General features: G+C 45.4%; 1 protein-coding gene across 1 annotated transcript in view; it reads right to left on the minus strand.

Moving 5' to 3' along the window:
* The window catches only part of LOC311233915 (ribosomal protein S6 kinase-related protein-like), a gene marked incomplete at both ends in the record, with an annotated part of 105570 nt that overhangs the window by 82897 nt on the left and 5655 nt on the right, over positions 1-17018 (minus strand). The window contains 5 exons of the mRNA XM_084338371.1: positions 497-586; positions 1526-1553; positions 2320-2360; positions 2939-3046; positions 5893-5962. Of these exons, the coding sequence (XP_084194497.1) occupies positions 497-586; positions 1526-1553; positions 2320-2360; positions 2939-3046; positions 5893-5962 (337 nt within the window). The remainder of the gene's footprint in view (positions 1-496; positions 587-1525; positions 1554-2319; positions 2361-2938; positions 3047-5892; positions 5963-17018) is intronic.

Genomic DNA, 17018 nt, shown 5'->3' on the forward strand with positions numbered 1-17018 from the left:
TTTATTTTCTTTTTACATTTATTTAACCTTTATTTACCCAGGCAAGCAAGTAAGAACAAATTCTTATTTTATTTATTGTGAAAGTATGCATAATGTTGTGCATATATCGGTATCGGTCGATATCGGTATCGGGAAAATAAGAGTTGGACAATATCGGTATATCGGATATCGGTAAAAAAAAAAGCCAACATCGAACATCCCTAATTATTACAGTATATATACACTGCTATACTACTGTACTGTATAATGACCAGATGTAGATCTAGAACGAACAGATTGCTCTACAGTCTCACCCATGTACTGGATGGTTCTACAGTCTCACCCATGTACTGGATGGTTCTACAGTCTCACCCATGTACTGGATGGTTCTACAGTCTCACCCATGTACTGGATGGTTCTACAGTCTCACCCATGTACTGGATGGTTCTACAGTCTCACCCATGTACTGGATGGTTCTACAGTCTCACCCATGTACTGGATGGTTCTACAGTCTCACCCATGTACTGGATGGTTCCACAGATGGTGAACGCTCTCCCTCCTCGCTCCAGACGCCGGGACAAACCAAAGTCGGCCAGACGGAGGTGTCCTGGAACAAACCATGCCCATCGGATTATAATGAGTGCATCATGACTTTGATGTGTGTGTCCCCTCAGTCTAGTCGTCATAATGACTGTTCAGATGCAGTGCTTATGATCACGTGTTCAGATACAAACGGTCTTGGTGCTCCAGCGTTACTTTGCACTGCAACTGGCTTCGCGAGAACCGCCGACCAATCAGCTTCCTTTGAGGAACTACTGGCAGCTACATGCGTGGTTTACAGCCAATCACCTGGCATGTATTATTAAAGTGCCCGCCCTATTTCACAGTTTCAAAGAACGACCAAACATCATATATATATATATATATATATTCTAAACATTACCCCGTCACCATTGATACAAAACTATTATATCATATGTAATCTCAACTTTACCCCATGTCACCACTAAATTATTATATCATATATATATTCTAAACATTACCCCGTCACCATTGATACAAAACTATTATATCATATGTAATCTCAACTTTACCCCATGTCACCACTAAATTATTATATCATATATATATTCTAAACATTACCCCGTCACCATTGATACAAAACTATTATATCATATGTAATCTCAACTTTACCCCATGTCACCACTAAATTATTATATCATATATATTATAAACATTACCCCCCCGTTCACCATTGATACAAAACTATTATAGCATATATATTCTAGAAATGACCCTCTGCCACCACTGTACTGTAAATTATTATAGAGGAAAGATATATACCATACATATATGGTATATATTGTATATATGTATGGTATATATACAGTATATACATACATACCATACAGTATATCTAAAAATTTCCCCCAGCCACCACTGATGCTAAACTAAACATTTTACAACAGGAAACATTTTGGTCAGCAACAGTCTGCAGAGTTATACTGCCCTCTGGTGGGAGCTGAGAGGAAGTGTATTTATTTACCTGTATCAGTCAACAGGATGTTCTCCATCTGCAGAAGGAGTTCCAAGAAATGTTTTTATTATTCTCAGATCACAAGCATTTAAAGGGTAAGTTCAGAGATTTTTTTACCCCTAGTCCTGCCTCAGGTCTCTCTCCTGTCTCTCTTGTACAGACTGGTATGCTACGCAGGGGTGTAAAAAGTACCCAGAAATGATACTTAAGTGAAAGTATGGGTACCGTCTCAAAATCGTACTCAAGTAAAAGTCGGAGTATCTGGCAAAAAACACGTAAAAGTAAAAAAGTTTCTACTTTTAAATGTACTTAAGTACTAAAAAGTCAAAGTAAAAACTTTTTATCTGACGGTCTATTCTTCTGACAGCGGGTGTTTAGATCCCCGCTTTCTAGTCTTGCACAAGGACCAATCAGCATGGGTATGGGCGGGTTCATTTTCCATTGATGGGGATTTGATTGGCTGTTTTTAAATAAAGCGCTGCCGCAGGATTAATAACGTTAACATTAGTTTGGCCAGAGAAACAAATATACTAATTAAAGGAGATTTGTACTTTGTAGGTCTGCATTTTAAATGTAAGGAGTAACAAGTATGTTTTTTTTCCTCTGAAATGTAATTGAGTAAAAGTACAAGTATACAAACCTAATAAAGTACAAATCCTGGCAAAAACAGTACTTAAGTATTGTAACGAAGTAAAATTACTCAAGTACTTTACACCCCTGATGCTACGGTATATATATAGATACTCAAGTACTGCTATATAGACATTGACACATGGGAAAGCTATGATGCAATTTCCTGTTACCTTTACGTCTCTGTGGATGATCCCAAAGTCATGGAGGAATCCTGTAGAGAAGCAGCAATAATCAGCGTATATGCAGGAGCCAGTCAGAGACCAGCTACACTCAGTGTAAATGCAGGACGAGCTATCAAATATCGACACAAAACACAGTATCCAATAATATCAGTATTGCTATTGGCCTTTAACCCTTTCACTGCCACACTGTATTGTCACAGTGAAAGGGTTAACCGGCTGTCATGTGGCAGTGAAAGGGTTAAAAACACCTCTTGATAGGGGTGTAACGATGTGACCTCACAACAATTCGATTCGATTACGATTCTTCAGGCAACGATTCAATGCACCATGAAATCTCTTCACTTGACCACGATTCGATTCGATACATTTTCTATTAATTTTCTATCAGTTAATTCCCCAAAAAAAAATTTATACACAAATGTGGCTGGGGGAACTGATTCACTCAGCATGAATGGACTATAGGTCAAATACATTTTTATTTTAATTTAGATTATAATCGATTCTAACATATTCAAATCGATGCATCGAATCGAATACATTATAGAATCGACGCATTTCAATTAATCGATGCATCGCTACACCCCCCCTACCTGTTGATCTTACTCACCCAGAGCACATCCTAACTCCGCTGCGAACACCCTCACCATGTCCTCGGTGAACTGACCGATCATCACCCAGTACGTGTACAGGTCTCCGGTGCTGCAGTAGTCACACACTGTGAGAGAGACGAGAGACGGGTGAGACAGGCACACCTGGTGGTAGGCAGTAAGTACTGTATGTAGTGCAGGGGTCTCAAACTCGCGGCCTGCGGACCAATTGCGGCCCGCTGGATGATATTTTGTGGCCCCCCAGATTTCCAAATTTTTTCCTTCTTTTTGCAGTCATGTCATCACAACACTGACATTTAAAGGGTACAAATAAACAATTCCTGCACCAGAATGCAGGAAATTAAGTCTTTGTAACACAAAATCTCCTGGTGGGGGACCCCCAGACCCCCCGCTTAAAAAGTGGCCTGACTGGGGCTATATTTTGCACTATATTTCCTGGCCTGAATGATTTCCCCAGTCCGGCCCTGGTTAAAAGCCTCCAATGCTTATTAGCGTGTGTGCGTTTGAACGTTTGCATGTTTCAACCATACATTTCCATAAAAATAAATACTTGAAACTAGGGATGCTCGATATTGGCTTTTTTACCGATACCGATATTCCGATATTGTCCAACTCTTAATTCCGATACCGATATCAACCGATACCGATATATGCAGGGTCCCCCCCCCCCCCAAAAAAACTGAATAATTTCAGGTAACTAATAATTTCACTGGATATATATATAACAAATATTGTTATTGTTTTTTTCTTTTTCTTAACCGATACCGATATTTTCCGATATCACATTTTACTGCCGATATCGGCCGATAATATCGGTCGGCCGATAATATCGGACATCCCTACTTGAAACCCTTTTTGTGTGGAATATTTGATGCGGCCCAGCCTCACCCAGACTCTACCTCCAGCGGCCCCCAGGTAAATTGAGTTTGAGACCCCTGATGTAGTGTGTATTGTGTGCTAGGCAGACAGTGAGGCTGACAAGACAGGAGGATACACAGTGAGGAAGAGAGGATATCTGGAAGTGAGAAAGGAAAGGGTGAAGTCATCTACCTGTTTAAAGGGACCTTCCACTCATTTTAAGAAGCCTGTCTGATTGATCACATACAGGGAGTAATTTAAAGGGTGATGGTTTTTAACATAATTAAAAGGAAGAAATGTAAATGATTAGTTTGTTAGTCAAATCAATGGTTTTTTTTTTACAAGAGACTTCGGTCTGGTTATCTCTACAGAACGTTGTCAAACAGGAAGGGTGTCGTCTGGAAGGTGCTATAAACCCCCCCACTGACGCTAAACAACAGCGCTAACAATTCCCACGTCCTGCAGCGCCTGTGAAACCACAACGCAAAAGAAGCAAAGAACTGGAGTGACTGCCAATGTTACTTAGTTGTAACCGAATCAGACGAGACTTTCTTAAGATGGGCGGACTGTCCCTTTAAAGCACCGACAGAAGCGACGCGGCCGCGCTGTATCCTCGACGACGGGGGTGGGGGGAGGGGGCCGAGCTGTATCCTCGACGACGACGGGGGGGGGGGGGGGGGAGCTTGAGGAAGGAAAGGCATCAGTTGCTTGCTTCGGGTGTGACACATTTTTCTACAGCTACATCTGCTCCCAGGCCGGCTCACGCACTACGCACAGAGGGCAGGGGGGGGAGGGGGGGGGGGGGGGGGTAAACTGGGTCAGATCATCTGAGTCAGTGGCTGAGGAGATGCAAGGAGGGGGGAGGGGGGGGGGGGGGGGTAAACTGGGTCAGATCATCTGAGTCAGTGGCTGAGGAGATGCAGGAGGGGGGGGGGGGGGGGGGGGGGGGGTAAACTGGGTCAGATCATCTGAGTCAGTGGCTGAGGAGATGCAAGGAGGGGGGGGGGGGAGGGGGGGGGGTAAACTGGGTCAGATCATCTGAGTCAGTGGCTGAGGAGATGCAAGGAGGTGGGGGGGGGGGAGGGGGGGGGGGGAATTATAGAATTCAGCTGCTGACAGTATTACAGTAGAATCATGACTTGGTGTGCAGACGGTCTGGCCAGTATATCAATATCTAATGTGTTTTGTCTATCTGTGTTATTATAATGGCATCACTCTTTTTATTTTTTTTTAAACATGTGAAATGTGATACATAATTATATCTTAATAAATGATAAAAAAAAAAATAAGAAATCCGATTTCTCAACAAAATGGCGGTTTCTGTTTTTTCCCACACGCCCCAGTAAGTGCTGTGCAGTCCAACTATGGACGACGGGGTGCTCCATATAGCTAAGAAGATATCGTGATATATACCACGGTTTCAACTCGACAACATAAAAGTTTTTAAATGGACCCAAGTTTACTTCCTGTTGCAATGTTTTCTGATACCAACACCAACTGACAGGAAATAGACGCGGTCCGAGCCGATCCCCTACTGTAGCGACACGATTCCAGTGAAACCGTCTATATATTGACCGTGAACAAAGTCATTGTTTCCTGTACGGCCAGGCGCTGGGTGGTGAGGAAGAGGAGTGGGGGGTCAAGGGGTCAGTGAGGCCAGTGGTGAGAGAGGAGTGGGGGGGGTCAAGTGGTCAGTGAGGCTAGTGTGTGCTTTAGGGGGTGTTTACATTCAGGCTGTGTCCAGTCCCCAAGCAATCAAACATAACACAACTTAAAAACATAAAAGACCTGGAAAGATGATTTCTGTGTCATATTTGTTGCTTCTTGTGTACATTTGTGCGTATACATCAATGGCATCATGCTAAGGATTGTGGGTAGTTTCTGGACATTACTACTGTGGGGTAGAAGTGGTAGAGGGGGCAGAGTGAGGGTTCTGGGTGGTGGGTTTGGGTCAGGTTGGGTTCTGGGTGGTGGGTTTGGGTCAGGTTGGGTTCTGGGTGGTGGGTTTGGGTCAGGTTGGGTTCTGGGTGGTGGTGGGTTTGGGTCAGGTTGGGTTCTGGGTGGTGGGTTTGGGTCCGGTCACTCAGTGACTCACTAATGTAGAGGTGTCGCTGGGTCTGCCAGCAGTCCTGGAGGTCATGGACGAATGGGTGATGTACCTGGCGCTGTGGGCAAAGGTCATAGGTCAACCCCCAAATGCAGCTGGGTGTTGCTGACGAGGAGGTCAAAGAGGAGGCCCGATTTTTTTGCTCCCATGGTTTTCCTCTTTCCAGAGGTCTATCTGACGGTTCAGAGTGATCACTGCACTGCTGCCCGGCAACCATCTGGCAGAGCGGTCTACCGTCACAGCCCCGTCTGTTGTCAGATCTGTTTTCTGTGTTTATATTCTGTGTGTTTACATGATCCTATGACCATCCGGATGGGTTAAAGACACAATCCGTAATGCAGACATAAACCAATGGATCCCCCCCCCCCCCCCCAAACCTCAGAAATATGAATGGAGACGTGTTTTAGAGACAAAGCTCTCTAACAGGGGAAGCTACATGATGGAGCGTGTATGCGGTCTACGTACGGAGTGCATATAAGTGGTATTTTTCTTTGTTAAAATAAGTGGTCTACATGTTAAAATAATGGCTCTACACAGCCATCACTGATATAGAGTGTCTGGTCAGTAACATGGGTCTCTCAGTCCCTCCGCTCTGCAGTAAACAGCCATCACTGATATAGAGTGTCTGGTCAGTAACATGGGTCTCCCAGTCCCTCCGCTCTGCAGTAAACAGTCATCACTGATATAGAGTGTCTGGTCAGTAACATGGGTCTCCCAGTCCCTCCGCTCTGCAGTAAACAGCCATCACTGATATAGTGTCTGGTCAGTAACATGGGTCTCCCAGTCCCTCCGCTCTGCAGTAAACAGCCATCACTGATATAGAGTATCTGGTCAGTAACATGGGTCTCCCAGTCCCTCCGCTCTGCAGTAAACAGCCATCACTGATATAGAGTGTCTGCTCAGTAACATGGGTCTCCCAGTCCCTCCGCTCTGCAGTAAACAGCCATCACTGATATAGAGTGTCTGGTCAGTAACATGGGTCTCTCAGTCCCTCCACTCTGCAGTAAACAGTCATCACTGATACAGAGTGTCTGGTCAGTAACATGGGTCTCCCAGTCCCTCCACTCTGCAGTAAACAGTCATCACTGATACAGAGTGTCTGGTCAGTAACATGGGTCTCTCAGTCCCTACTGCTCTGCAGTAAACAGTCATCACTGATACAGAGTGTCTGGTCAGTAACATGGGTCTCCCAGTCCCTACTGCTCTGCAGTAAACAGCCATCACTGATATAGAGTGTCTGGTCAGTAACATGGGTCTCCCAGTCCCTCCACTCTGCAGTAAACAGCCATCACTGATACAGAGTGTCTGGTCAGTAACATGGGTCTCCCAGTCCCTCCACTCTGCAGTAAACAGTCATCACTGATACAGAGTGTCTGGTCAGTAACATGGGTCTCTCAGTCCCTCCGCTCTGCAGTAAACAGTCATCACTGATATAGAGTGTCTGGTCAGTAACATGGGTCTCCCAGTCCCTCCGCTCTGCAGTAAACAGCCATCACTGATATAGTGTGTCTGGTCAGTAACATGGGTCTCCCAGTCCCTCCACTCTGCAGTAAACAGCCATCACTGATATAGAGTGTCTGGTCAGTAACATGGGTCTCCCAGTCCCTCCGCTCTGCAGTAAACAGCCATCACTGATACAGAGTGTCTGGTCAGTAACATGGGTCTCTCAGTCCCTCCACTCTGCAGTAAACAGCCATCACTGATATAGTGTCTGGTCAGTAACATGGGTCTCTCAGTCCCTCCACTCTGCAGTAAACAGCCATCACTGATATAGAGTGTCTGGTCAGTACCATGGGTCTCCCAGTCCCTCCACTCTGCAGTAAACAGCCATCACTGATATAGAGTATCTGGTCAGTAACATGGGTCTCCCAGTCCCTCCGCTCTGCAGTAAACAGCCATCACTGATATAGAGTGTCTGCTCAGTAACATGGGTCTCCCAGTCCCTCCGCTCTGCAGTAAACAGCCATCACTGATATAGAGTGTCTGGTCAGTAACATGGGTCTCCCAGTCCCTCCACTCTGCAGTAAACAGTCATCACTGATACAGAGTGTCTGGTCAGTAACATGGGTCTCTCAGTCCCTACTGCTCTGCAGTAAACAGTCATCACTGATACAGAGTGTCTGGTCAGTAACATGGGTCTCCCAGTCCCTCCACTCTGTAGTAAACAGTCATCACTGATATAGTGTCTGGTCAGTAACATGGGTCTCCCAGTCCCTCCGCTCTGCAGTAAACAGTCATCACTGATATAGAGTGTCTGGTCAGTAACATGGGTCTCCCAGTCCCTACTGCTCTGCAGTAAACAGCCATCACTGATATAGAGTGTCTGGTCAGTAACATGGGTCTCCCAGTCCCTCCACTCTGCAGTAAACAGCCATCACTGATACAGAGTGTCTGGTCAGTAACATGGGTCTCCCAGTCCCTCCACTCTGCAGTAAACAGTCATCACTGATACAGAGTGTCTGGTCAGTAACATGGGTCTCTCAGTCCCTCCGCTCTGCAGTAAACAGTCATCACTGATATAGAGTGTCTGGTCAGTAACATGGGTCTCCCAGTCCCTCCGCTCTGCAGTAAACAGCCATCACTGATATAGTGTGTCTGGTCAGTAACATGGGTCTCCCAGTCCCTCCACTCTGCAGTAAACAGCCATCACTGATATAGAGTGTCTGGTCAGTAACATGGGTCTCCCAGTCCCTCCGCTCTGCAGTAAACAGCCATCACTGATACAGAGTGTCTGGTCAGTAACATGGGTCTCTCAGTCCCTCCACTCTGCAGTAAACAGCCATCACTGATATAGTGTCTGGTCAGTAACATGGGTCTCTCAGTCCCTCCACTCTGCAGTAAACAGCCATCACTGATATAGAGTGTCTGGTCAGTACCATGGGTCTCCCAGTCCCTCCTGCTCTGCAGTAAACAGCCATCACTGATATAGAGTGTCTGGTCAGTAACATGGGTCTCCCAGTCCCTCCACTCTGCAGTAAACAGCCATCACTGATACAGAGTGCCTGGTCAGTAACATGGGTCTCCCAGTCCCTCCGCTCTGCAGTAAACAGCCATCACTGATATAGAGTGTCTGGTCAGTAACATGGGTCTCCCAGTCCCTCCACTCTGCAGTAAACAGCCATCACTGATATAGTGTCTGGTCAGTAACATGGGTCTCTCAGTCCCTCCACTCTGCAGTAAACAGTCATCACTGATATAGAGTGTCTGGTCAGTAACATGGGTCTCCCAGTCCCTCCACTCTGCAGTAAACAGCCATCACTGATATAGAGTGTCTGGTCAGTAACATGGGTCTCTCAGTCCCTCTGCTCTGCAGTAAACAGTCATCACTGATATAGAGTGTCTGGTCAGTAACATGGGTCTCCCAGTCCCTCCACTCTGCAGTAAACAGCCATCACTGATACAGTATAGAGTGTCTGGTCAGTAACATGGGTCTCCCAGTCCCTCCACTCTGCAGTAAACAGTCATCACTGATACAGAGTGTCTGGTCAGTAACATGGGTCTCCCAGTCCCTCCACTCTGCAGTAAACATACATTTTCTGGAATTCCGTTCCCACTTCATCGAATCAGGAGAGAGAACTCCACGCTGCAAAAATGGTCTGACAAAAACAAGAAATAAAAACGAGCAAATATGTGCTTGAAACAAGTAACAATAATCTGCCAGCAAATTTGGCTTGGCAAGATTTCTTGAAAATTTATTTACTGTTTACTGCAGAGTGGAGGGACTGGGAGACCCATGTTACTGACCAGACACTCTGTATCAGTGATGACTGTTTACTGCAGAGCAGGAGGGACTGGGAGACCCATGTTACTGACCAGACACTCTATATCAGTGATGGCTGTTTACTGCAGAGTGGAGGGACTGGGAGACCCATGTTACTGACCAGACACTCTATATCAGTGATGACTGTTTACTGCAGAGTGGAGGGACTGGGAGACCCATGTTACTGACCAGACACTCTGCATCAGTGATGGCTGTTTACTGCAGAGTGGAGGGACTGAGAGACCCATGTTACTGACCAGACACTCAATATCAGTGATGACTGTTTACTGCAGAGCGGAGGGACTGGGAGACCCATGTTACTGACCAGACACTCTATATCAGTGATGACTGTTTACTGCAGAGTGGAGGGACTGGGAGACCCATGTTACTGACCAGACACTCTATATCAGTGATGACTGTTTACTGCAGAGCGGAGGGACTGAGAGACCCATGTTACTGACCAGACACTCTATATCAGTGATGGCTGTTTACTGCAGAGTGGAGGGACTGGGAGACCCATGTTACTGACCAGACACTCTGTATCAGTGATGGCTGTTTACTGCAGAGTGGAGGGACTGAGAGACCCATGTTACTGACCAGACACTCTATATCAGTGATGGCTGTTTACTGCAGAGTGGAGGGACTGGGAGAACCATGTTACTGACCAGACACTCTATATCAGTGATGGCTGTTTACTGCAGAGTGGAGGGACTGGGAGACCCATGTTACTGACCAGACACTCTGTATCAGTGATGGCTGTTTACTGCAGAGTGGAGGGACTGGGAGACCCATGTTACTGACCAGATACTCTGCATCAGTGATGGCTGTTTACTGCAGAGTGGAGGGACTGAGAGACCCATGTTACTGACCAGACACTCTATATCAGTGATGGCTGTTTACTGCAGAGTGGAGGGACTGGGAGACCCATGTTACTGACCAGACACTCTGTATAAGTGATGGCTGTTTACTGCAGAGTGGAGGGACTGAGAGACCCATGTTACTGACCAGACACTCTATATCAGTGATGGCTGTTTACTGCAGAGTGGAGGGACTGGGAGAACCATGTTACTGACCAGACACTCTATATCAGTGATGGCTGTTTACTGCAGAGTGGAGGGACTGGGAGACCCATGTTACTGACCAGACACTCTGTATCAGTGATGGCTGTTTACTGCAGAGTGGAGGGACTGGGAGACCCATGTTACTGACCAGATACTCTGCATCAGTGATGGCTGTTTACTGCAGAGTGGAGGGACTGGGAGACCCATGTTACTGACCAGACACTCTGCATCAGTGATGGCTGTTTACTGCAGAGTGGAGGGACTGGGAGACCCATGTTACTGACCAGACACTCTATATCAGTGATGGCTGTTTACTGCAGAGTGGAGGGACTGGGAGACCCATGTTACTGACCAGACACTCTGCATCAGTGATGGCTGTTTACTGCAGAGTGGAGGGACTGGGAGACCCATGTTACTGACCAGACACTCTGCATCAGTGATGGCTGTTTACTGCAGAGTGGAGGGACTGGGAGACCCATGTTACTGACCAGACACTCTATATCAGTGATGGCTGTTTACTGCAGAGTGGAGGGACTGAGAGACCCATGTTACTGACCAGACACTATATCAGTGATGGCTGTTTACTGCAGAGTGGAGGGACTGGGAGACCCATGTTACTGACCAGACACTCTATATCAGTGATGGCTGTTTACTGCAGAGTGGAGGGACTGAGAGACCCATGTTACTGACCAGACACTATATCAGTGATGACTGTTTACTGCAGAGCGGAGGGACTGGGAGACCCATGTTACTGACCAGACACTCTATATCAGTGATGGCTGTTTACTGCAGAGTGGAGGGACTGAGAGACCCATGTTACTGACCAGACACTCTATATCAGTGATGACTGTTTACTGCAGAGTGGAGGGACTGGGAGACTCATGTTACTGACCAGACACTCTGCATCAGTGATGGCTGTTTACTGCAGAGTGGAGGGACTGGGAGACCCATGTTACTGACCAGACACTCTATATCAGTGATGGCTGTTTACTGCAGAGTGGAGGGACTGGGAGACCCATGTTACTGACCAGACACTCTGCATCAGTGATGGCTGTTTACTGCAGAGTGGAGGGACTGGGAGACCCATGTTACTGACCAGACACTCTATATCAGTGATGGCTGTTTACTGCAGAGTGGAGGGACTGAGAGACCCATGTTACTGACCAGACACTCTATATCAGTGATGGCTGTTTACTGCAGAGTGGAGGGACTGGGAGACCCATGTTACTGACCAGACACTCTGTATCAGTGATGACTGTTTACTGCAGAGTGGAGGGACTGGGAGACCCATGTTACTGACCAGACACTCTATATCAGTGATGGCTGTTTACTGCAGAGTGGAGGGACTGGGAGAACCATGTTACTGACCAGACACTCTATATCAGTGATGGCTGTTTACTGCAGAGTGGAGGGACTGGGAGACCCATGTTACTGACCAGACACTCTGTATCAGTGATGGCTGTTTACTGCAGAGTGGAGGGACTGGGAGACCCATGTTACTGACCAGATACTCTGCATCAGTGATGGCTGTTTACTGCAGAGTGGAGGGACTGAGAGACCCATGTTACTGACCAGACACTCTATATCAGTGATGGCTGTTTACTGCAGAGTGGAGGGACTGGGAGACCCATGTTACTGACCAGACACTCTGTATCAGTGATGGCTGTTTACTGCAGAGTGGAGGGACTGAGAGACCCATGTTACTGACCAGACACTCTATATCAGTGATGGCTGTTTACTGCAGAGTGGAGGGACTGGGAGAACCATGTTACTGACCAGACACTCTATATCAGTGATGGCTGTTTACTGCAGAGTGGAGGGACTGGGAGACCCATGTTACTGACCAGACACTCTGTATCAGTGATGGCTGTTTACTGCAGAGTGGAGGGACTGGGAGACCCATGTTACTGACCAGATACTCTGCATCAGTGATGGCTGTTTACTGCAGAGTGGAGGGACTGGGAGACCCATGTTACTGACCAGACACTCTGCATCAGTGATGGCTGTTTACTGCAGAGTGGAGGGACTGGGAGACCCATGTTACTGACCAGACACTCTATATCAGTGATGGCTGTTTACTGCAGAGTGGAGGGACTGGGAGACCCATGTTACTGACCAGACACTCTGCATCAGTGATGGCTGTTTACTGCAGAGTGGAGGGACTGGGAGACCCATGTTACTGACCAGACACTCTGCATCAGTGATGGCTGTTTACTGCAGAGTGGAGGGACTGGGAGACCCATGTTACTGACCAGACACTCTATATCAGTGATGGCTGTTTACTGCAGAGTGGAGGGACTGAGAGACCCATGTTACTGACCAGACACTATATCAGTGATGGCTGTTTACTGCAGAGTGGAGGGACTGGGAGACCCATGTTACTGACCAGACACTCTATATCAGTGATGGCTGTTTACTGCAGAGTGGAGGGACTGAGAGACCCATGTTACTGACCAGACACTATATCAGTGATGACTGTTTACTGCAGAGCGGAGGGACTGGGAGACCCATGTTACTGACCAGACACTCTATATCAGTGATGACTGTTTACTGTAGAGTAGAGGGACTGAGAGACCCATGTTACTGACCAGACACTCTGCATCAGTGATGACTGTTTACTGCAGAGTGGAGGGACTGGGAGACCCATGTTACTGACCAGACACTCTATATCAGTGATGGCTGTTTACTGCAGAGTGGAGGGACTGGGAGACCCATGTTACTGACCAGACACTCTATATCAGTGATGGCTGTTTACTGCAGAGTGGAGGGACTGAGAGACCCATGTTACTGACCAGACACTCTATATCAGTGATGACTGTTTACTGCAGAGTGGAGGGACTGAGAGACCCATGTTACTGACCAGACACTCTATATCAGTGATGGCTGTTTACTGCAGAGTGGAGGGACTGGGAGACTCATGTTACTGACCAGACACTCTGCATCAGTGATGGCTGTTTACTGCAGAGTGGAGGGACTGGGAGACCCATGTTACTGACCAGACACTCTATATCAGTGATGGCTGTTTACTGCAGAGTGGAGGGACTGGGAGACCCATGTTACTGACCAGACACTCTGCATCAGTGATGGCTGTTTACTGCAGAGTGGAGGGACTGGGAGACCCATGTTACTGACCAGACACTCTATATCAGTGATGGCTGTTTACTGCAGAGTGGAGGGACTGAGAGACCCATGTTACTGACCAGACACTCTATATCAGTGATGGCTGTTTACTGCAGAGTGGAGGGACTGGGAGACCCATGTTACTGACCAGACACTCTGTATCAGTGATGACTGTTTACTGCAGAGTGGAGGGACTGGGAGACCCATGTTACTGACCAGACACTCTATATCAGTGATGACTGTTTACTGCAGAGCGGAGGGACTGAGAGACTCATGTTACTGACCAGACACTATATCAGTGATGACTGTTTACTGCAGAGCGGAGGGACTGGGAGACCCATGTTACTGACCAGACACTCTATATCAGTGATGGCTGTTTACTGCAGAGTGGAGGGACTGAGAGACCCATGTTACTGACCAGACACTCTATATCAGTGATGACTGTTTACTGCAGAGTGGAGGGACTGGGAGACCCATGTTACTGACCAGACACTATATCAGTGATGGCTGTTTACTGCAGAGTGGAGGGACTGAGAGACCCATGTTACTGACCAGACACTATATCAGTGATGGCTGTTTACTGCAGAGCAGGAGGGACTGAGAGACCCATGTTACTGACCAGACACTCTGCATCAGTGATGGCTGTTTACTGCAGAGTGGAGGGACTGAGAGACCCATGTTACTGACCAGACACTCTGCATCAGTGATGGCTGTCGGAATGTAGAGCTATTTAACCCTTTCACTGCCGCACCACCAAACGATTAACCCTTTCACTGCGACAATACACAGAAGGTTTAACCCTTTCACTGCCACACAACCGCAGGTTAACCCTTTCACTGCCACACTACAGAAGGTTAACTCTTTACTATCACACTACAGACGGTAGGCAGTGAAAGGGTTAACACTTATTTTTAACAAAATAAACACCACTTACAGCACCTAGAACGCTTCCATTACAATCAACGAAAGCAGCTGCATGGGTCACAGATGTGTAGCATGAGGGTTTCAGTTTGTTTCTGAGCGAGTGGTCTATTTTCCCCCTTCCCTCTATGCGCGACAACCTAGTTAAAAACGACGTGAAATGCTTTGAAAACAGTATTCAACTGTTTTTTTTTTTTTTTAAATGAATATGGCCCTGGCTTCACTGTACCAGAGGTAATGCAAGGCAACGTGTTATGCAATATGCATGTCGTAAATAATTCTTTCCCATAATATGGAGCCAACCTCCGTGGCCACAATTAGCATCACGTTAACGTGACATTGGTTCTGCTTTTACAACAATGGGTTAACAAAGCACAACAAAGCTTATTTTAAATCTACAGATCTGAGTTTTAAGCACAAAGTACAGAAGCATATATACACGTTACATTTCCCTTCATAAGAGATGACTGTGATATACATTACATCCTTCATTAGAGATGACTGATATACATTACATCCCTTCATTAGAGATGACTGATATACATTACATCCCTTCATTAGAGATGACTGATATACATTCCCTTCATTAGAGATGACTGATATACATTACATCCCTTCATTAGAGATGACTGATATACATTACATCCCTTAGAGATGACTGATATACATTCCCTTCATTAGAGATGACTGATATACATTCCCTTCATTAGAGATGACTGATATACATTACATCCCTTCATTAGAGATGACTGATATACATTCCCTTCATTAGAGATGACTGATATACATTACATCCCTTCATTAGAGATGACTGATATACATTACATCCCTTCATTAGAGATGACTGATATACATTACATCCATTAGAGATGACTGATATACATTACTTCCCTTAGAGATGACTGATATACATTCCCTTCATTAGAGATGACTGATATACATTACATCCATTAGAGATGACTGATATACATTCCCTTCATTAGAGATGACTGATATACATTCCCTTTCATTAGAGATGACTGATATACATTACATCCCTTCATTAGAGATGACTGATATACATTACATCCATTAGAGATGACTGATATACATTACTTCCCTTAGAGATGACTGATATACATTCCCTTCATTAGAGATGACTGATATACATTCCCTTCATTAGAGATGACTGATATACATTATATCCATTAGAGATGACTGATATACATTCCCTTCATTAGAGATGACTGATATACATTCCCTTCATTAGAGATGACTGATATACATTCCCTTCATTAGAGATGACTGATATACATTCCCTTCATTAGAGATGACTGATATACATTCCCTTCATTAGAGATGACTGATATACATTACATCCATTAGAGATGACTGATATACATTCCCTTCATTAGAGATGACTGATATACATTCCCTTCATTAGAGATGACTGATATACATTACATCCATTAGAGATGACTGATATACATTCCCTTCATTAGAGATGACTGATATACATTCCCTTCATTAGAGATGACTGATATACATTACATCCATTAGAGATGACTGATATACATTCCCTTCATTAGAGATGACTGATATACATTACATCCATTAGAGATGACTGATATACATTACATCCCTTCATTAGAGATGACTGATATACATTACATCCATTAGAGATGACTGATATACATTACATCCATTAGAGATGACTGATATACATTCCCTTCATTAGAGATGACTGATATACATTCCCTTCATTAGAGATGACTGATATACATTACATCCCTTAGAGATGACTGATATACATTCCCTTCCCTTAGAGATGACTGATATACATTCCCTTCCCTTAGAGATGACTGATATACATTACATCCATTAGAGATGACTGATATACATTACATCCCTTAGAGATGACTGATATACATTACATCCCTTAGAGATGACTGATATACATTCCCTTCATTAGAGATGACTGATATACATTACATCCCTTAGAGATGACTGATATACATTCCCTTCATTAGAGATGACTGATATACATTCCCTTCATTAGAGATGACTGATATACATTACATCCATTAGAGATGACTGATATACATTCCCTTCATTAGAGATGACTGATATACATTCCCTTCATTAGAGATGACTGATATACATTCCCTTCATTAGAGATGACTGATATACATTACATCCATTAGAGATGACTGATATACATTCCCTTCATTAGAGATGACTGATATACATTACATCCATTAGAGATGACTGAT

Source organism: Notolepis coatsorum (genome assembly GCF_963971535.1).
Source record: "Notolepis coatsorum genome assembly, contig: SUPER_8_unloc_1, whole genome shotgun sequence".
Classification (NCBI taxonomy): domain Eukaryota; kingdom Metazoa; phylum Chordata; class Actinopteri; order Aulopiformes; family Paralepididae; genus Notolepis; species Notolepis coatsorum.